At 35.4% G+C, this 23,766-nt stretch overlaps 2 protein-coding genes across 7 annotated transcripts in view; one reads left to right on the forward strand and one right to left on the reverse strand.

Annotated features, from left to right (window-relative positions):
• LOC133516342 (nuclear hormone receptor FTZ-F1) overlaps window positions 1–6,799 on the forward strand; it is a 133,423-nt gene extending 126,624 nt beyond the window's left edge. For all 6 annotated transcript variants that reach the window (XM_061849281.1, XM_061849253.1, XM_061849247.1 and 3 more), the window contains one exon: window positions 882–6,799. Coding sequence is in view for 2 of the 6 variants with exons in the window: in XM_061849261.1 (XP_061705245.1) it covers window positions 882–888 (7 nt within the window). In the remaining 4 variants the exon portion in view is untranslated. The remainder of the gene's footprint in view (window positions 1–881) is intronic.
• A 2,689-nt stretch (window positions 6,800–9,488) lies between these two features.
• LOC133516391 (3-hydroxyacyl-CoA dehydrogenase type-2) lies at window positions 9,489–21,910 on the reverse strand. The gene is made up of 6 exons (XM_061849300.1): window positions 21,482–21,910; window positions 12,895–13,059; window positions 12,588–12,752; window positions 11,805–11,933; window positions 10,275–10,383; window positions 9,489–9,946 (listed from the first exon to the last, which is right to left on the reverse strand). The coding sequence occupies exons 1-6, from the start codon at window positions 21,488–21,490 to the stop codon at window positions 9,756–9,758; spliced, it is 768 nt and encodes a 255-aa protein (XP_061705284.1). The 5' UTR covers window positions 21,491–21,910; the 3' UTR covers window positions 9,489–9,755.
• Between the last annotated feature and the right edge of the window lie 1,856 nt (window positions 21,911–23,766).

The raw sequence follows: 23,766 nt of genomic DNA on the forward strand, positions 1-23,766 counted from the left end.
TTTAAAACTACATGTTGGATTGTAATGACATTTTGCACATACGGTACGAGTATATGAGGTATATGTAAGGCTGAAAATAGTTTCAATTGCTCCACAACAAACAAAATAGAGCAATAACAAGTTTTGTATGAAAATCTTAATATCACTGTATTTTATTAACTATGGGTATCGGAGGCTCAAAAACAATACAGCCCTTGATATAGGTACCTTATCCTATTGTAAGTAGGTACAAAAAATCAATATCAAAAATCAAAGAATAATCGTTTTAAAATGAGAGCGTAACTACGTTTGTATGGAGAACCGAGCTTGCTGGGGACCCTTAAAGAGAATCCTCTTGATTGTTAACATTACTTACACTAAGTACATTATAGAAATTGAACCGAACATTTTCGAATGAAATGCTTATTATTACAACATCGTTTAAGACGGGCTAATTATGGGTAAAAGATGTATGAAAAACTGGAAAATGTGTGCAAATGTAACATTCGCTTATTCGCTTTTTACAAATAACATCCGCATGTTACAGCTACGTATATTAGTTCCAACACGAACTTATTGAGCGGTACCAACAAGGTATACAATTGAATGGGCTTTCTAATGTTACAGAATTTATAGTATTTGTCGTGGTGCAGATCATACTTTTAATTGATACGTATTATTAGTTGTCGGTCGCTAAATAAAGCACTAGTTATTGGGAAAAGATAGACTGCAGTCGGTTATATTATGTCATCCTCGTAGTTTCAACTTGAAAAGCAATCAATAAAGAATTGTCAGGCATCACAGAAAATGTTAACGACATGTGGGCCATATTTTGTTTACTACTTTTTTTTTTAAGAAATGTTATGACATGTTTTTACACACTTGGCGATTTCTGTTTCCAGATCTTGAAGTCCCAGTGAAGGGTAAGGTTAAGACCGAAGAAGCGCCAAGCGCCCCGACACCACATCAGATATAACGTTGTTCGACAAACTTTACTTATTAACTTAGCTTTAGTTTGTAATTTGGTGTGTGATTAAATAAGTTATTGCGCTGAGCGCCGGCCGGTCGGTGCGGCGCGTGCCTAGTCCGAATACATAAAACAAATATTTATCTACCTAATATCTATATAACATGAATACAGTAATATTTATTTTACAATATGTCGTCTTAATTCAAATGTGAATCCAAATTATAATCAGCAAATTATACGCTCGGCCATTTAGATGTAGCGAAACTATGGTCAGACGAATTCTTAAGCCAAGCCAAATAATACAAATATTGTTCTTGCCTCTTGCGTTTCCTTGGTTGTTTGCTTACATTTAATGGCACAACAGTCGGGTATCAAGCCGGCCGGATCCAGTAAAAACAAGACAAGTCTGTCATTGAAGACACTAAAATATTGGCTCTAGACTAGACTCAATAAGTCAAGGTTTGGCCAGCTGAGTTCATCAACTATAATCTTGCCAGATGCGTGGTGACTCGCAGGGAGTATGTGGTTTACCACCGAAATAGGCTAAAGTCAGCCACCTGAAGGCGCATAATTCTCATGAACGCTGCTCTTACGAATCCTTTAGAGCATTATCCTTAATCAGATTCCACGATTAACCGTACATGCAATTTAAGTAAACGCAACGCATGAATAAGAATAATGAAGAGATTTGTGTAACTTCTGGGTCAAATACGAAATAATTCTAGTGTATCGATGGCTTGGCTTCTTTAGCATATTCACTAAAAATATTTTATATTGTAAATACATGTCTTAACTGTAGATTCTTTGGACTTTGTTGCTTAGTGAAGAGAAATATTACATACATATTTTAGGAAAGCGTCTGTGATTATAAACGAAGAAATTTGATGAAAAACCGTTTTTAATGTTAGTTGAAAAATATGTATAATAATAGTTGTTAGTTTTATTACGGTAACTATAGTACGAGCATGTTTGGTTTTACGCGCTACTGCTAGCGCCGCCTTTTCATCTATTGTTCAACATTATAAATACACAATGAATTGATTATTTTAGTAATTTTGAAGCACTTAACAAGTAGTAAAGTGTGTGTTCTATGGTGATATATTGTATAGCTCACGCGGTCAGCACGACGTAGCACGTCGGCGGACCGCGCCGACAAGCCCGCGCCAGCGCGGCGGCTTTTAGGATTCACTATTGCAGATTTTATTGAGAGTTGGCATGTAACATTTTAAAAGTTTTATTCTAACTATAAGACCAATTGTGCAAAGTTAAATTCGTGTTTAAAATTAACCCTCAAATATTTATATTTGTTGTATTATAATGTCAAATTATGTTTATCGGCCATACCAGTACAAATTATAATCCTTGTTAAAACTAACTAGCACATTTACAGTGATTAAATATACTTATACTATTATAAATTATGTAAATTAACCTTCATCGTACCTACTGAAAGAAGCCTTAAAAATCATAGATTTTTAAAAGATAATATGGGTACTAGTTTCTACTGGCCAACGGCCAAGGAAAATGATGTATTTTTATAAAAAATATTGTTCTTTATTAACATATAAAATATGTTAAAATGAAAGTACATTATTTCGTATTTTTCTATCATATAGTAGTGTACGTAAAGAAATTAAATGATCAATCTGTAAGTGAAAGTGGTTATATATAATATTGTTATCACTGTGTATTATGTAGGTACCTGCGCTGCAATTTCTTTTGGGATCTTTTATTTTTGTAACATAAGGTTAGTAGAGCGACGGGCGCCGCGCCCCGCCCGGGCGGCACCCGCCGCGACGGGTCGCGGCAGCCGCCGCAGCGCGCGCCTCTGTGCGTCGTGTCTAGTTCGGATGAATTAATTAATCGAAAATGTGATTGACGGTTTGTGTAAGTAAATGTTAATATTATATACCTATATTATAGTGTCATTGCACCAAGTGCGACGGTACCGTAAGCCGCATCAACGAGTAGTAGATTAGTACATGTTGGGTAATATTATTTTCATATTTGACTTTGCGGCTCTTATATAAAATTATTGCACCGTGTTTTATATTTAATACCGTCCAGTGAACACTGTAAATTTATTCTCATGACATATTTTAGAGATTTATTTGAGTTTAGTAATAGCGAAAATTTAAGTAATGATCCAGTGGTAATAAACGGACCGACAGGAACATTTCGGAAATCTATTCATTAGCTACAGTTTTTCGCACACGTTTTATTCACGAGCATTAAATACTGCTTCCGTCTTAGCCTTAGTAGTATCAGATATAGTAAAAACATAGCATACATTGCAAAACAGTGGCACATAGAATGGTTTAACGAACAATTGGGGTTTTTATAATGTTTGTGACACAATACGAAGAGTTCCTCTCGATCCGTCGTACAACCTGGCCGCCCGAGACAGAGTGCGACACTGCACTATCTCATAATTAGTGATACCTACTGGTCCGAGTCACCTTGCTAATAATTTAGTTTGCAGCAGAACAATAGTTACCACCTATTGTTGATATATGTTAGACATATATACACATAGCAACCCGACAAGTACTGTATGAAGGGTAGTACCTGCTTTAAAGTAACTGTTAAAAAAAAGTTCCTTCTAATGTTGTTGTGGTAATTTTATTACAAAAACATTACCTCCTGTGTCATTGAACAACCGAATAATATTTTATTGTATGTAGGTATATCGCATAAAAGTTTTGCAAGTTTGTAAGTTACGTCGCACGTTTGTTGAACGTCCATCCCCACTTGTAACCACGTACGATCAGTTTCAGTTATCGTGTAGCTCTTCTATTACTAACACTCTGCTAGCGGTTAGTCATGTTTTTATAGATGCTTTATCATTTTATATTCCGTATTCCTTTTTTTTTTTTATTATCATTTAATTATCATGTAATAGGTTCAGGGAAGTTTTGATTAGTGAAGGGATTCTTATATCCAGTTTTGATCTGCAACCAGCAGGGGCTGGGCCGATGTAATCTGTGATGGTATATTTATGGTATAGTGCAATAGGCGTTGCGGCTCTTGCCTGGCTAGATGAATGGGATACTCCTAAGCTGTGCCGAGCCTGTCCGGGCTGGGTACTTATGGTATAGACGCCCGACTGACTCTAAAGTTCACTAGCTCTCCTACCTTCTTGAATAAAATATCTACTTTCAAACCATTTATACCACAATTTTTGATTCCTGTGCTGTTTATTTAATTTTACCGAATATGTTACCATTTATACAGTATTTATTTGTACGTGATTTTGCAGTTTAATATTTAACGTAACAGTATTAATGTTTTATACCAGATATATTCCGTGTACCGCGCTAATACGGGGAATCAAGTATTGTTGTATCGTGAGTGATGACTGCCATATAAAGTACAGTTCAAGAGAAATCTAATTACCAGCATATACCTAGTTGATCTTACATATGTTAGGAAATATATAACATGATTTAAGACTATTATATGTAATATCTAGGTACCTTCTATTTTGAAAGGAGTTTTAGTGAGACAGTTTGTAATAACTTATGTTCCGGTGTAAAGTGATATGACACGAGCAGATCGGGGTAGCGCGGAGCTGTACAAGCCTCGGAGCGACACACGCTTTTTACAGGGATAGACCAGTGGAACTTGTTTTATAATTATATTTTAATATAATTGCCATGTTTTATTGTGTCGATCCGAAACGCGCGTAAATCATACATAGGTACCGACGGTACGGTACTCGGGTGTCTAATCTACGCGACAATCTTGCGTTGGCTCCGAGACCCACGAGTTTTGGGTACAAACATGTATGTTTTTGTGATATTATAAAATCGCGTGTTGTTGTTACTTTAAACGTGAAATGCATGGTGAAGTGCATGGTTACAGAGTGGCGTGCCATTAGTTAGGTAATTGTACAGGGTTCGCGACAGTGTTGGTCGGGAGACGCCCTTCCATTCTCCACAAGTACAATATTTCTGTTTTCTCGATGGAACTACTAATTTAGACAATAAACGGTTCAACAATAAGGTGCCAGTGTTCATAAGTTAATTTTAGCTTCAGTTAGTCAGTTAAATCGCTATTTCACTTTTTGTTATCTGCTTATTTTTATCGACAACAATTTCATTATTGAGTAAGAGTTATTCTATACATATAAACATTAAACCTACTATTTACTTTTTAAAGTTAGGTTGTAATATATAGATTAAAGTTGTATTTTAATGTCTGTGTAAGGAATATCTATATTTATAAAATACAAAGTAAGTACATATTTGAAAATATACACTTGATGTGTTATAAATGTACATTTGAGTTGAGTTGTAAGCGATGAGTGGTCAGGCGGAGTCGCTTCGCTCAGATTCGGCGACGACACGTGCGCGTGCGCGTCGCACACATTCCAAAATAACGCTAATGGTAACGCTACATGAGGCGATCCAATTTGTAAGTTAACCACTTTGTTGTTCATTAACGATAAGTTAGATTTAATCTCAGTCGATGTGTTGTTTAACTTTAATCTGTGTATAGTATTCTCTCGGTTAAGTTTTTGTGAGGACGTGAATTTGAGCGAATTGACATGCCGTTGCCTGGAGGGTTCATATTAGCTAATAAGTCTTTTAAGGACCTAAGCATTCATTTCTGTTGCACCTAACTTTATTTTGCGAGCCTGTAAGTCCTGATCCATGAATATTGTAAATATAGTTAGGTCAACGTAAACAGTTTTACTCGAGCTATTAAAAGGTTATTTTATTGTTGATTCTGATTATTCTGAATAATGGGCTAAAGGATACCAATGCAATTCGCATTTGCTGTTAGTGTGTTAAAATTGTTCTACTTGATGCGATACAGTATACGGCTGTTTACGTGTCACTGTGGTCTGAGGGCGAGGAACGCACCTCGCAACTCGGCGGCCCAGCCGCTCGACGTATCATAATATACATAAGTACACCTCTAAGTTACGCCATACTGGCTTGTTGTAAGGCTGACGCATTCTGACTGAACGTAGGCGATGTGATCGCTGTTGTTGTGGCTTCAAAACGGAATGTAGCATCACACTATTTTGTCTAAGCATCACTATTACCTTGTTAATTCAAACATATGCCTTTATTAAAATAATTATCCACGGGCGTGATACACATTACTCAATACAGTTTGTAAATATACTCTTAAATGAACGCTCGTTCGGTAATGAATCTATGCCCATTATTTGCCATAGATGTCAAATATTTGATACCAAAACTATATTTGTGTTCGATTGACAGGTAGGAAACTAATGCTATTTCCTTGTCATTCTTTAGGTACATTTTTTTATTTTTTACTGTTATTTAAAGTTTATATTTATTGTGCTCTTAAGCTCTTCTTTCCAACGCGAATAAGAAATATTTAATAGAAAACATACACATAGATTCTAGTTTTAACAGTGGTTACTTCCCGTCTGCGGACTTAAGACGACTTACCTAGTAGTATAATTTTGAATTTAAAGTACGTTTTGATGTCACTGCAATACACTTTCAGTTAGAGTGGATTCGCCGGGATAAAGTACTATAGCCACGCTACACTGTGTCATTACCTCACATTACGTCTTTTATACCATTATAAGGTAAAATAGTTAATGTTGTCACTAAATCTTTAAACTTATTTTAATTGTAAATTTTGTTTAGAGATGTCTAAGTTTGTAATTGTAAACACGACCTATTTTTAGTCGGCAACATAGATACATGTAAAGCGGCGCGCCGTTTGGGCTGTGTGTCGCTGTGTATTTATTTCCATGGTGATCAAGAAACATTGTGAGACGCTCGCGCGCGCCGGCGGCGGGAGCCACGCTCTCGCCGCCCGCACCGCCCGTTATTGTAGAAATAAATGATATTTTCGTTTACACATTTGGCTTCTCATTTATAACGCTTTTTTTGCTCTGGGAAATTGTAACGTAGAAAGGTAGAAGATAGATGCCACTTATAGCACATTATCGGAGTGCTTATAGTCTTGCTATAGTGGTTCGATAATCTGTAGATAATTCATCCCGTAACTTTGACTACAGACTGAAACTACATAGGTATGATAGGTAGCTCACCAAACGAAGAAGAATTGCCAAATAGAGGAAATAATTCGTGAAAGAATTTTGGCGTAGTTGTAGGGAATGGTGTTTTAAACAAGATGCTAAAAGTACTGGCCCATCAGTACTTTGAGTATGTTTAAAACTCCACTCCCAGGGTGAAGCTATTGGGTTACAGGTCCGTTTTCATAGTTTTTCGTAAATAACTCGTAAACCAAGCAAACAGTGAATGGTTAAATAAGTAATCTAAATAAATTAGCAAAAAATATATATTTTATAGCCTTTTCGCTACGATCAATATTTAAAAATATTTTAACCCTTTGAACGCCATGAACCCCTAAAGGCGTCGTTACTAGACGTGCCCACAGCGCCAAGGATAATTATAGGTGTCATGACGTACGCAGTCAAAGTAACCTTCACACTTTCGAGTAAGGCTCACTTGTGCCCGGGAGCTGTGTGATGTGTGATGTTTGTGTTTATGACATAAAACGTTCACAGGGTTAATGGGGGAAAGTTCATTATTAAGTAATTCTACACAATTACTTGTTGATTATTCCTTGGATCCTAACGCCGTCTAGGTTTGCCGCAATTTGGTGGGGCCTAATTGGTGGTTTTTGCGAAAAATAAATAATTTGAATCTAGCACACGGCGGTGGCGATTCCTATACAAACGGAATTATGGTCAAAATTTAAAGATTTAAAAGGAAGGGTGTCAATAAGACTGGCCACATTCTCACGCTGAATAGCTATTGCTGTGGCTATTCTTAGTCAATTTCACTTTTACAAAAAAAAAATGAAATGAAATAATCAATCTTAGTTTTTAGGGAACTATGGGTCCATACAGAACTGCATGAATACATCAAAAAAACTTTTTTAACACTATCTCAGTTTAATTTATTACGCCGTCTGAAACTTTTACTTACATAATTATATTCGGGTAGAAAAGGTAAATACCGGGTGAATTCCCGAAATATACCCGATATCTACGTCCGTCTCTACATCAAATAGGTTAAAGTTTATAATTAAATAAAAAAATTGTAAAACCAGTCTTATAAAGTATGAAAGAAATATAAAAGCAACAAAGGACCATGGGCAGAAATGTCCCCACCCACCAACAGAAACAAAACATGTCTCATTCAATAGATCTTGGCAATCTGATGATTTGTTACTATGACGAGGATCGCCCTATGTATGGGGTTTTCTTGGAAAACTGTAGTTTGTTTTTATATATTTTTCGTTCATTTCATTGAAAGTTGCAGGCAGAAGGTTATAGCAATAATGTTCCTACTATACATACATATATTTAGGCCAGACATCTTCGATTTTCCATAACAGTGCGAGACAAAAAAAAAACCGCCAAATGGAAATGAATGTCCAACCTAACTTTTATTCTAAATAGTACCCGAACGACATCTATTTCTGAATTTTCCTTATCAGAGTATCATTAGGCATACTGATTTTATTCTGCCAGCAGAACTCTTAAGTAAGTAATGTAAAATTAGATGAATTTTGAGTTAACAATGTGATAAGTTTGACGACCAGTTTGGCCTAGTGGGTGACCCCGCCTACGAAGCCGATGGTCCCGGGTTCAAATCCTGGTAAGGGCAGTTATTCGTGTGATGAGCATGGATATTTGTTCCTGAGTCATGGGTGTTTTCTATGTATTTAAGTATTTATAAATATTTATATATTATATATATCGTTGTCTAAGTACCCTCAACACAAGCCTTATTGAGCTTACTGTGGGGCTTAGTCAATTTGTGTAATAATGTCCTATAATATTTATTTATTATTATTTATAAGTGATAATATGTCTAATATGTAAAGTAGTATTAGGTATAAAAAATATACAGCTCTAAGCGAATTTTTGTTTTTCTTTTTTTAAGACACTTAGTTTGTTTATTATTGCCAGTAACATAATCTTTCTATAACCTTCTGCCTGCAACTTTCAATGAAATGAGCGAAAAATATATAAAAAGAAAATACAGTATTCCAAGAAAAGCCCATGCATAGGGCGATCCTCGTCATAGTAACAAATCATCAGGTTGCTAAGACCTAATGAATGAGATATGTTTCGTTTCTGTTGGTGGGTGGGGACAGTGCCCATACAAATTTGCCCATGGTCCTTTGTACCAAACAAGTAGATAATTAAATAAAAAGCATTTTTAATTTTACTACTTTTTAAATGCCAAATTCAGTTTGTTTTAATAATTTTAATCTATAACCTTGACCATAATTCGCTATCTGTATGGGACTTGCAACTACTCAAGATTGCTAATTAAATTTATCGCAGCCGTATTGTGTTGTGAATCAATAAGCGCTACGACTTTTTAAAAAGTCCGTTTTCTGAACCTACTGCACATTAATTCAGATTGGCAAGAATCGAGTTAAGCACATTGCTTTTCCAAACTTCCAGAGTTGGAATTTTATGTTGGTCAACGATTTAACACATTTTCTATAAGTACCTACCTACATATTTGGAGTAGAGCCATCAAAATTAATAATGAAAATATAATTCATAAGAAATATTTTTATTTATATCCTAAAGCGGCAGTTGATAAAACACGCCTGCAAGCTCCAGTATACCTTACTCCAACAAATCAAAAATATTAAATACCGCAATGTTCAGTATCCGGGAGACTAGTAGGGAATATACGCGGTTATCACACTGATGCGAATTCGGACGTCGCCCTGGAGTATGAGCGTTAAAGCGCTGTTTTATTTATTTATCTGTGTACGTATTATAGCGATGTCTCACATCGTCTCGAATGTGCAGATCGCCTTAAGGTTGCATCCGGATAGAGCCGTCGAGGCGTATCGTCTCGCCGTTGAGCATGGGGTTCCGTATGATGGTCTCGACGAGCTGCGCGAACTCGCTGGGCAGGCCCAAGCGCGGCGGGAACGGGACCTGCGCCTCTAGTGCCTTGATCGCCGGTTCCGGCATCTGCTCCATCATTGGAGTCCGGAACAACCCTGAGCAATAATTGTGTTTTCTAAATAATTATCTTCCTACTCCTTCCTCTTGTAAAACTTTTCGGCAATTTCTTACACGTGTACAATTTCCTTATAATATGTTGGTGACGAAGAAAGATACAGGCCATTTGATGTACCCAATACCTAGGTAGCTTAGGATATCATTGCCACCATCCATTTGAGGTTGTACAATAAAGCAATATTGAGCGTATCTATATCTCTGACGGCAATAATATGTATTTACTCGAAAGTAGAGAGCCCTGTTTGTACTTGCATATCTACCCGGAACCCTAAATAGAGATAATAAGTAGTATGTAATAGGTTTTACCTGGGGCAATAGTAACGATGCGGATCCCCTGCTTGGACAGGTCTCTGGCAATGGGCAGCGTCATGCCCACCACGCCCGCCTTGGACGCAGAGTACGCTGCCTGTCCGATCTGCAACGCCAAACCAAACCCCATCATCAACGATACGATAATACGAATACGGAATTTTTAATAGTCGCGAGCAACGAGGACTGCTAATATTTAAAGATTTTTGAGGGTCTCATCTGCGGATTTGGTAGTACCACTGATACCAAATTTTTACCCATCAGTGGCTATAAAGTTTAAGGTACTGAAAGGACATGAATATGAAAATTATAATATACTATGTCTGTACGGATATCTGGAGGTAGGAGGTTACCTTAATATTTTTTGACCACATCGTAAATGTTGTGGATATGATATACATATATGACGTAGATATGCGTAGGTATCTCGTATACAAATACGAGTAGACCTAATGTACCTATATCTATTATTGCTTACTTGTTTGGAAGTGCAATTTAGAAAATTTTAATTAATTATTATCTAAGTAAGATATTGTATTGTGAACAACACGTTTTGCTACACCCTCTCCAGGGTCCTTAATGTAGCTATGTATCATACTGATATGCAAATAGAGATCTCTCTATCTCTATACATATAAGAATCTACAAATACTGTGATCGACAAAATTGTAAAGATTCGAATCCAACGTAACATAAAGCCAAGGAACTCACTGCACAATGACATAGGAAAGTTTACTACACATATTAAACAAGAAGACTGACATTGTCTAAGATACAAAGTGGCGTTCCTCCAATATTCAGCCCTTCCAATATTGAAATAGTTGAGTTATTTTGACCTCAGGTGAGGTCTAAGCCCGAATAAAAATGGATTGAGCTGAGACTTGTTTCAAATTAACTCAACTTTCGTTCAATAGATGACGCTGTAGAACGGGAAATCAGAGGTGATGGTGAAAGCGCCGAATAAAGTTAAGAGGCTGTCAACACCCAATGTCCTTGAAATTGATGTTACTTAAACAGTTTTTTAAGAAAGACTATTTGTTTTAGCCAAGTAAGAAAAATATATGTTCATATTAATTATATTTCAAAGACCGTGGTTGTACTCGATACATGATTGAACGAAATCGGCTCGATGGAAAATAATTGCAAAGATTGGCCTTAAAATCACAATTTAACGGTTCTATGTCTTTATTGTTTTGACTTGTGGGTCTGCAGTTAAAATCACAATTTCAAAACATTTATATCTAAACCTCTAACGAGTAAAATATTACACTAATAATCCACTTTTTTATTTAAATAATTTTCTTATTATTCCCTTGCCCAGGCCCAGTAACATGCGACAGTGCTATCTCATTTACTCCGATACAAATAGACAGTGTGCGCGCTTTAGGTATTGACAGCCTCTTAATGGAACTGTGACCTGCTGCGTATTGACCGCCTCTGGCAATATCCTGAATATTAGAGGATCGCTTTAGAATAAACTTTGTTGGTGTTCTTGTTTTATCGGAGGTATCATATGTGATAAGTTACCTGTCCGTCGAAGGCGGCCACGCTGGCGGTGTTGACGATGACGCCGCGCTGGCCGTCCGCGTCAGGCGCGTTCCTGCCGATCATGCCGGCCGCCAGCCGGATCACGTTGAATGTGCCCACCAGATTCACCTGAAATATCCGCGTATCGATAAATAGGGACAAAAAAGATGTTACTACTGTAAATTTGTCTCACTGGCGATCATTACTGGGACCGTAGCCAAGGTGACAATTGTTTACCAGCAAACGCCAAGCAATATGTAATAATGTAAGTAAGGATCACGGATGGCACGAAAAGTCAAATCATCTATTCCATACATCATTTAAGTTTCTGATCTAAGAAGACTAGGTAAAACAATTTGGCCGCTACCGCCGCATAACAATAATTTAAATTAAAAATTACATTTGTGGCAAAAAAACAAATAAATAAAAAATATAGGTATGCTACCAAATCCGATTTATGCCAAAAACCGTTTACATAATTTTGGGAAAGAGCTGATACTCTTAAAATTGCTGGATCAATTTTTATAAAACATAACTAAGAATCACCGCAAGAAATCCTGCTTTCCGAAAAGAACCGCATTTAAATCGACCCATCCGTTGGAGAGTTACAATGCCACAGACAGACATTGGCGTCAAACATATAGCACCCCTCTCTTTGCGTCGGGGTTTAAAAATAACCAAAGACTACGCTGCTGCCAGGATCAGGATGGAGATTCAAATGTAAATGTTTTATTGACTAGTATTGCACCTACTTTTAATAATGTGAATTTTTACTGGACATACCTCAACGGTTTTCTGGAATGTTTTGAGGTCGAAAGGCTGGTCCTTCTTGAAGTTGTAGGTCCGTTGCGCGGATGCGACGCCGGCACAGTTAACAGCCACGTCGAGGCGTCCGAAGCGGTCTTTCGTGCTCTGCAGTGCTGTCTTCACGTCAGACTCCGAGGTCACCTGTCGGAAAGGCGGGAGCAATCGTCAAAGACATATCAAAACAGACAAATCGCGTACTCGGTGTGAAGAAAGGCTTATATGATTGGCAGCGGGTTTTGTACACTTTTAATGTTGGAAATGTTGCACTCGGCTGATTACGTACGTCGACGGGAACGAAGGCGGCGTTCTCGCCTAGCCGCTTGGCGGCGTCGCGGCCGCCGCTGGTGGGCAGGTCGCAGATGACCACGCGCCCGCCCTGCTGCAGCAGCAGCTCGGCCGTAGCCAGCCCCAGCCCGGACCCGCCCCCCGTCACCAGTCCGACTAGACCCTGCGCATAAAAACAAAATATTACATCGTAATAGCATGTTAAGCATATATTATGCAAAATCAAGGCTCCAGAGGAAATAATGGTTTTACTTAGGTAATTGTTACATTTCTAAATAAAAAACATATTAAAGTACCAAAAAAGTCCAAAAACATTTGATATTGACAGTTACTCCATACAAAAATTGACTGTCATAGGGTTCATCATTGGCCGCGTCAAGTATAAATAAACAATTGGCCAGATTTTTCCTCGTTGTATCACCAATTGTCTATGATTTAAAAAAAACCTAAAGGCCGTTGTCAATTTATGTCATTGATTCAAATAGTTCGCGGTTTATAAGGGGTTTATTTTAAATAATATTAATAATGACTATACCGAGTGGGGTCCGTAAACTATTATTTAAGCTCGTAAATAATTACGACAATGTGCGAAGTTGACGTGAAGCATTGTATAACGAAAAACTGTTATGTTTACAAGTCGTAAACAATTCAGTAGGTTGGTGCTCTATTAGTATTTTGATACTTCAAGTACTAGTTCTAACATTTGCCTATAACTTTAATTAAGTACGTGAATTTATTAATACCTGAATCTCATGAACAGGACAAGTGTGTAAAGAAACGGAAATTCTGGAAAATATCAATAAAATCCAAACATTGGAACGTAACGAGTTACTAAAAACCAATATTTAGAAGAAACCTGTGGAGTGAAGTGACTGGTCAAGTAGTAATTGGATTTAACAATATAAAATACATAAAAATATCTTGGCGAAACACGTCTATATATGTCTCGACTGCCCCGCTCACAAAATACTGGGTTGATGTGCTTACAGGGAGGGACAAATAGGGTAAGACTATATATATGTAAGTAAGAATTCCCTTTGTAAGAATTCGATATGTTTTCTGAAAGAGCTACGTATTTGTATGATTTGATAGGACATTTTCTTTTTTTTATCAAATTCTAAAATGAAAAGTAGCTACTGTATGTAATTGCATGATTTCTATAGTAATCTAAATAGTATTTTTTTCTTATTTAATGCATGTTAATTATACGATGTAATGTTTTGAAAAGATGTGTCCCGCCGAGTTTCTTTCCGGCCCATATTGGGATACCCTCCTCCAATTGAGGGGGATTTAAATCTTCTCGGGTCAGAGGCGTAGGGTTAGAGCCGGTGTAGCTTTACGAGTATTTGACGTTCATAAGCGCATTGTAATATGCCTACTTAAATAATAAACTATCTTTATCTTTATCGCTCCAATACCAACAAGGTTAAGTTTCCTGTAGATATATAGTTCATAAGACTAACATAGATTTTTTTAAGTAGCTAAATTACAAACCAATTTCTATGGATTATGGTCCGAATTTCCGAAATAAACAATTTTTATTTTATTGTCTTTGTGTTTTACATAGTGGTAGAAATTATGTCAGTTTAAGTGCACGTCAACGTATATTTAACTGATTTCCTTAGGTACCTTACGTGTGCACAGAAAATCAAAAATATGTTCTAGTATCAAAACTATAATTCCTACTACACAGTGTGACCAGCCCAAGATTTTTTTAATTTCCCGCCAAAAATTTGTCTAATATTTCGGTAGCCAGACTGAGTATTTTTTTAAATACTACGTCGGTGGCAAACAAGCATACGGCCCGCCTGATGGTAAGCAGTCTCCGTAGCCTATGTACGCCTGCTACTCCAGAGGAGTTACATGCGCGTTGCCGACCCTAAACCCACCCCCCTTAGTTGGGCTCTGGCAACCTTACTCACCGGCAGGAACACAACACTATGAGTAGGGTCTAGTGTTATATGGCTGCTGTTTTCTGTAAGGTGGAGGTACTCCCCCAGTTGGACTCTGCTCTAGATCTGGAATGACATCCACTGGCTGTGCCCTACCACACAAAGTGGGATGACATTCACAATGCCCATACCTCTCTTTTGGACGTAGTTTAAGGACGTACCCGGGTCCAAATCTAAATGTATAATCGTAAATCGAAAAACTAACTGGGTAGGTACTTAATAATTATGAAGTAGGAATATCATAATTGGTCACGAATAAATACGTGTTACATTCATAATGTGTACAAGAAATAAGAAGCAATTTGGAGAAAGTCAACCCCTTAGGGGGTTAAAAAGGAGATGTAATTTGTTAGGGGTTCAAGTTTTATTTTAATCTTAAAACTTGAAACTTTATAAAAAGTATTTTATTAAAATAAAAAAAACTGATTTCTGCGTTTTTGTAAATTCTTCCTCCAAGGTGGTGAAAAAGGGGTTGAAAGTTTGGATCGTGAATGATTTGTTTTTGTAAATATTGAACTTGAAATGTAACAATAATAGAAAACAAGAAAAACGATTTCAGCGTTTTAGAAATTTATTCTCTAACCGAGTTAAAATGGCTTTCATTGAAAGTTTGTATTAATCCCCTTAATTGGTGAAAAATTGGTTTTAAGTTTGCATCGGCAGCTAACTTTTTTTAAATAGTGGCCTTGGAAATCTTCTTAGGGGGATGAGAGGGATTATGTCGAGAACAAATTTTTTAGTCAGGGGTTTGAAACTTCACAGGTTGTGACAGACAAATCAAATCTCATGCGTTGTACCGGAAAATGGGGTGAGTAGGGATTGCGGGGGTAGTAGGGGTGCGAATCCAGAATTTCTTTTTCGTTAGCTACTTTAATTTTCGGGATCAAGTTGCTCTTAAACTAATTTAATTATATTTTTAGACATATTTTTTCTTCTTGCTACTACACTAAGTTGCCATAGATGCCATACAATTTCAAACTACAAATTCACTATCAAAGTTGATGCTCGAAAGCGGCGGATTTTTGTTTGAATTTAACTTTGTTTTATGTGAAATTTGCCAAAGCAAGGTTCATCAACCTTTCGGATATCGTTTATATGTATACTTACGAGGCTTATTGAAAACAGAAAAATATAAGTTATATTTTCCTTATTTATAATGGTTTTAACAACGAAAACGATTTTACCGCATTTGAGAATTTTTATGGGGTGAGTAGGCATGTATTGAGGGGTGAGTTTTCGTCACAACTCACCCCTCAATACATGCCACGGGTACAGTTGGGTCATGAATGGAGAGAGTTGGTGTTGCGAACGGCGTGTACCGGGTTGATGGATGGGGGAGTTGGTGTTTGTAGTTCGGGGTTGTCAATTCACATGATTAGTCAAAAGTGTCTTACATTATGATAAAATGTATTGTGTCTTACATTAATAAAAAAATATTGAAGTATCGGAGGAGTTGAAGAAATTGCAAAATAAATAAATATGTTATATTAAAATGTGCCTTTTATTTATTTCATACAGTAAATCAGGCTATTACTGACAAATTTGGTTATTGTTAATATTTGAACTTGGCTGTCATTCATTTCAGGAGCATAATTAAAACATAATTTTACTAAATAAATAAAATATTATCTAGAGACAAGTCAAGCTATTGTCATAATCCAAAAGTATCAACCCTAGCAATTTTCCCATCTCACCCCATTGCTATCCCTTCTAACCCCAATTACGGGGTGAGCTGGGATTGCCTACTATTACGTGTTTATTATTAAAACTATGAAATGAAACAACAAATTATCAATGACAAACTAAAATTCATACACCCGGAACCCTTTTTTTGTGTATAAATCAATGTGCCATATTGAAAAATAAACTTTTATCCAGGTTTGAACTTCGATTTCGTCCCTACTCACCCCATTTTACGGTATAATTGAAATGATTAACCGTCCCTATTGGGTGTATGTCGAATATACAACCACCAACATAGAAATCCACCACGAATACTTATATTAAATGCGTCTGTCCTGACTGACTGATTCACCAACGTCTAAAATACAAAAGCTAAAAAATTGAAATTTTCACATCCGGTTTCATTTATATTGTTTACAAGAAATGAGAAGCTGGTTTCGAGAAATTCAACCTCTAAAAAATTCTTAAACAGGGGTTTAAAGTTTATATTGGGATCATTTTTTTTTGGTGAGGAACTTGTAGCTTTGTAAAAAGGCATATTAGAATACAAGAAAGTTAATATCAACGTTTTTGAAAACATCCCTAATAGATTTAAAAAGGTGTAGAATTTGTGTATCCTGTAAAAAGCTTTAAAACTTAATACTTAAGTACCTAATACATAATATTGGAATACAAGCAAACCAATTAAGGGTTTTTGAAAATGAAACCCCTACGGGGTTAAAATGGGTTGAAAGTATGTATCGGGAACGATTTTTTTTTATTGAGGGACATGAAACTAAGTACAAACCAAGCTAAGTAAAAAGACATAATATTAATAAGCAAAAAAGTGAATTCTACCTTTTTGAAAATTGATCCCTAGACGTGTTGAAAATTGATTTTAAAGTTTGTAATGAAAACTATTTGAGTAAGAGACTTCAAACTTCGTGGAAAGACACAGCATTATAAAATCAGAATATTACTCGTAATATCAGCGTTTTTGAGAATTTATACCCTAAGGGGGATAAAACAGGGCTGAACGTTTTTGTATCGTGTAGGTACAAATACTTTGAACCTTCTTAGAAAGACATCATCACATTAAAATACAATACAAGTAATTTCAACGTTTTTGAAAAAAAATCCCATACGGGAGTTAAAAAGCAGTTGATAGTTTGCATCGAGTACAAATACTTAAAAACTTTTTTTAAACGAGATACCTACTTTACTTCATAAAAAGGCATTTTACCGTAATACAACAAAAAAATAATTTGAGAGGGTTTATATCGAGGATATATTCTTTAATAAGAGACTTGGAACTAAGTAGAAATTGAAACATTGTGACAGGCAAATGTCCGTGTTCAATTCAATTCAAATGTACTTTATTCATGTAGGCCTAGCAACAAGCACTTATGAATAGTAAGACAGTATTACATATAATTATCTTAAGCTAATTATCAGAGCAATTTATTGATATTGTAAATATTATTCCATATATAATACTAATGAATATAATTCATAGATCAAATTTAATACTAAAAATTTCACAAAATATAGTCATAGAAATAAAATGTATAAAAAATACTAGTCTAGATTGTTTCTAGAATAAATTCTATATGTCAAACAAATATAATAAAAACAACAAAGGAAATACATGCATTGGAATATCCATTTCATCATGATTATTCAAATATAATAAATAATTAATCATTTCGAATCACAATTAATCCCACGTTGTTTTATCATTCATGTAGTCTTGTGTGGTATAATAAGCTTTAGAAATAAGTTTACGCTTTACATGATTCTTAAATTTATTAATTGATAACTCAGTAATATGGTTTGGAAGTTTATTATAAAATCTCACACAATTACCCATGAATGATTTTTTAATTTTATGGAGCCGAGTGAAGGGCACTGCGAGCTTATGTTTATTTCTAGTATTAATATTATGAATGTCACAATTTTTCTTAAAATCGGCAATATTTTTATGCACGTACAGAATATTCTCATAAATATATTGACAGTGCACTGTCATGATGTCAATTTCCTTAAATTTATCTCTCAGAGAGTATCTATGGTTCATTTTATATATTGCTCGAATAGCCCTCTTGTGCAGAACAAAAATGGTATTTATCTCTGAAGCACCACCCCACAGTAAAATACCATATGACATAATGCTATGGAAGTAACTAAAATATACTAATCGAGCTGTTTTGACATCAGTTAACTGACGGATTTTGCTTACTGCAAAAGCTGCAGAACTCAGTCTATTCGAAAGAGTAGCAATATGGGGACCCCACTTGAGTTTAGAATCTAAAGTTATACCAAAAAAAACTGTACTATCAACTAATTCCAATTTCACATCCTTCACAATGACACTTGTTTGTACATGCCTTACATTACTAGTGACAAACTTAATACATTAAGTCTTATTCTCATTTAACAATAAATTATTAACATTGAACCAATTTACTACTTTAGAAATAGCATCGTTTGACTTTGAAAATAAGTGAGGTGTCGTCTGCAAACAATACTATATCATGGTGGGTCTTTACAAGGAATGGCAAGTCATTTATGTAGATAAGGAACAGGAAAGGTCCCAATATTGACCCCTGTGGTACACCCATAGAGACCAATGACCCCGGTGATCGCTGTCCATTCACATCGACCCTTTGTATTCTACCATTTAAGTAGGACTTAAGTAAATTCAGTGCCGCTCCTCTAACTCCATAATAGTGTAGTTTCCTGATTCATGTTTCATGACAAACGCAGTCGAAGGCCTTAGACAAATCACAGAAGATACCTATAGCACTCGTGACTCCTCCCAGGCATCGAAGATATGCTTAATTAGCTCAACACCAGCATCGGTTGTCGAGCGACCCCGTGTAAAACCAAACTGCTTATTATGCATTAAATTATTGACGTTAAAATGTCTACTAATTGAGAAAGAATTAATTTTTCAAAAATCTTACTGAACGTTGGTAGCACAGATATCGGTCTAAAGTTAGTGGCGTCAGAGTTGCTACCCGGTTTAAATAAAGGTTATTTTACTATGTTTCATTAAATCAGGAAACTCGCCGCAATCAACACTATTGTTAAATATAACTACTAAGTCAGGCGCTATAATTTCTACTAAGGATTTGACAGCATGGACAGAGACTCCCCAGAGGTCATTCGTTTTTTTGACATTAACTGAATTAAACGCCTTTACTACATCTGAGGTACAAACACGTTCAAAATGAAAGTCTCCACAACACTCTGGAGCGTTATCTTTTAATAGTGTAACAGCAGATGAGGGTGATGAATTTAAATCCTTAGTTGTGAAAACTGGTACGTCGGTGAAAAATATTTCAAATTCTGTAGCTACTTCTAAATTGGAATCTATAATTTTGTTATCAATATTTAGTTTAAAATCATTCACTGTGTGTTTCGAGCGACTAGTCTCCACATTGATTACTTTCCAGGTTGCTTTAATAATGTTGGGACTATTTTTTATTCTTTGACTTAGATAATTTCGCTTAGCTATATGACAATCTATTTTAAACTATTTCGAATATTGCTTGACATGTTCTTTAAATTTTACTAACCCGCCGTTCCTCATACAAGGCATACAGTGCACGTCTTCGTTGATGCAAGTCCGCAGTAGCCCACTTACTAAAAACTGATGCACCACTAACTACGGCCGATTTTGAAGTAAATATCGCATTATAATGATCTATAAAAGTGTGAAAGAATGAATTATACATACTATTTGGACCCATATCGGAAGACAAAAAGGGTAGCGCCTGAACTAGACTTTGCTTCATTCTTTCTACGCGGTCCGAGGTTACTGGTACAAAAGTTATTTGTTTTCTCAAAGTATTTTTCCTTAATGTCTCAAATACCATTGGTCAATGAATGGTCTAATTCTAAATTACTGATTACTTTTTTTAGTAATAAGAACAATATCAGTGAAAATATTATCTATACAGGTTGCACTAGTAGCAGTCACTCTAGTAGGCTCCATAAACATGTGATTGAGATTACCAGATTTGAAAAGATTCAATAATCTACAAGACATTGTTGAATTTTCCAAAATATTTACATTAAAGTCGCCGCATATAAATAATTTCTTACTAAAAGATGATATTTTAAGTAGCACAAAATCCATTACACTTTCAAATATTTCAAAATTACTTAATGGCGGCCTAAGATACACACAGACAAAAATAAATTGCTCCAATTCTACTGCACTTAGTTCTATAGTCCGTTCAACAGACATGGATACAATATCCTTACGTTCCTTAAATTTTAACTGACTATTCAATATAATTAACGACCCACCATGTATGTGTTGGAAAATTACGAGTATCTTACTGCTATCTTTTGCAGCACAATGTTCAATATCGATGCATATTATTCATATAGGTACGTAACAACCAACATAAAACTCCAATCGGCTTTCATAAAATTAAAAACAATTTTTTTCTTGTTATTTTATTATTGAAAGAGCTTTATTTATTTTATCCGAAAATGAAAATAAGTAAATTTGGTCTATAAGAGAATGGGTTTTTTTTCTGGAACTAAAAGGTAAACCCTGATATCCTCGCAGATCCAAGTAATATCAATTATTTCTGATTTTCAGCCCGACGTGACGCGTACGAAATCGTGGGCAACAGATAGTTTAACATAAATAAGTATTAAACAACGTTTTATTCACTAGCTTCAATTTGGCAAAAGAGAGGTAAGGAAGAAATAACAACGTTCTTTAATCTAAGCAGACAGCTACAAATACTCAAATGTTATTGTAAATTATGTAATTATATTAAAAATCTTAAACATTTCATGCAATACTGTAAGATAATAAATAATATAGGTTATGTTATGTTACTGAATAATTTTAGAGGTTATGCGGTATTAGAGCTCAGTAAAATAATGCTAACCTTTATACAAGTAGGTATAATAATTATATATCAATAGACAGGAACTAACACTTACCTTCAACATATTTCCTAATTGAAGACTTTCCTAATCGAGTGATAAATATCAACTGGTTATCAAGTTGGATTCATTGTCGCTGTCGGTATCGCGGCGTAGGCAAATAACCTTTGCTCCCCCGCGCATTCTCTTTACTGATTCGCGCGTATTTGTTCAAAATGCTCGTGTCGTATTGCGTCTCTTTCTTCTCTTGTGTCATAGCAGTGTCATACAGGTAGATGTAAACTCCATACATTTTGGTAGAACGGTAATTACATAACCAACACTCTGTGAATATTCGTATATATAGCCACTGCAAGTAATGGCAGCTCAACGTGCAAAAACAAAAACGGGACCGCTCCTCTCTGAGTACCTATTAACATTATATAAACTATTTTACACAGTTTGATGTATAGCCCCTTCGTCTGATTTTTTTCGATTTACCTATGTATTTTTATAAGAGTTACCAAGGAGTTAAAAAAAAAATATGGAAATTGTTTTATGATGCTCCTAACTTTTATGACTTAATAATCGAAAAATACATTCTGGGGAGTACGCACTACGTGACTACGCACAAGAACTGCACGATCCCACCTTCCCCTGTTCTATTATCGAACGTCCAGGCGCGGGGAGCGAATGCATCCGTTGGAATGGAATGCGCTCCCGCCATCTGTATTCCCTAACAAATATGACCTTGGTCTCTTTAAAGCTATGATAAATTAGTATTTTATACAATAATGAGAGCTTTTCAGACGAGTAGCGTGTTATTGGGTACGAGTTTGAAAAGCTAGATTATATCACTATCGTATACAATACTTATTCTATAAGTCATAAAACAACTTCTCAAAAAACTTTAAGGGATAGTATGTATAAATTGCTCTATGGTTAAGAATATAATTATGAGTGTTGTCCTCTGGCGGCAGAACATTGCAGTATACTATTAGAATTTTCTATTTACATTTTTCTCGAATTTTTGTGTTTATTCTAAATATATGTGTATATATATATATATGTATTATATTTGGCGTAAAAATAATTATTTCTTATACACATATACTTAACAAGATCAGGTGATAAAAGTTTTAATAAAATTAATGCTTTGTTTAAAATAACGTTCAGAATAATGGTGAAAACGAAGAAAAAATGAAAAATCAAGGTAAAATTTTAAAATATAAAACTATATTTTTACCAAACTATTAATTGTTACAAAACTTTTATAACGTGATTTTGTTTAACATGTTTAAAGACGGGGTCCATGAAGCATAAAGATTTTAAGATAATTAGTTATCATTTGTTTTTGTTTATTTACAATGAAGATGATCAATGATCGAGAAAATGTTGTTAATAAACAATTTCCTTACTTGTTGAAAACTAATCTTTAACTATTTTTTCTAACGGTAACAGATTTTCTAAAGTGTTCAGAATACGCCATAATTTATTCATATTTTTATATAGACAATTATAGGACATTATTACACAAATTGACTAAGTCCCACAGTAAGCTTTTGAAGCTGCGCGCTCATACCCAAAATCACGCGCGGCGCGGATACCTATTTTCAGCGTTGAATAAAAAGTACAAATAATGGAGATACAGTTCTGCAAGTATGGACTTTTCTATTGGAAATACCCTCCATCCTCTTTTATACTATGAATTTTGATTTCTTAAATATCAATATTTTTGAGATATTGGGGCAATAAGAAATATCTACTTTTCCCCTTTTTTTGTTAATAACTTTTGATATATTTTGTGTACTAATAACCGCTGCGAATACATTTTTCTAGACATCATTACGACTCTAATAAGGTATTAAGGTATAGGCTTTGTACTTTTGGTAGTATACCGTGGTCCTAAAATATATGGAGTCGCAAAAAAAAATATTTTTCAAAGTTAAAGTAATTATTACATGAATATTTTTAGGAGTAGTGTCTCTATCTTTCGCCGTTTTCAATTTATCGATTAGGATTCTAGGCTCCCATGAGCCGTGGTAATAAGCCGGACCAAACGCCAGGAAGAAGAAGACTTGTGGAGACTATACACCTCCAAATCTTATTAATACTCGGACATTGTGGACCATTAACTTATAATACTTTACTTTATAGCAGATAAACGAAATTCTCGGGATTTAATTAAGCACAAAAAGTTTCAATGGCGTAACTCTCATACTTTAGATTTTATTCATATCTAATAAACGCCGTATTCGTCACTGACTCAATAACTCACTCACTCACTTACTTACTGATGATCATCAAACCACTTAGGGTACTTCCTGAAGTCCTAGGAAGGTGAAATTTGGTATGTAGGTTAG

Source organism: Cydia pomonella, chromosome 1, assembly GCF_033807575.1.
Source record: "Cydia pomonella isolate Wapato2018A chromosome 1, ilCydPomo1, whole genome shotgun sequence".
Taxonomy (NCBI): Eukaryota; Metazoa; Arthropoda; class Insecta; order Lepidoptera; family Tortricidae; genus Cydia; species Cydia pomonella.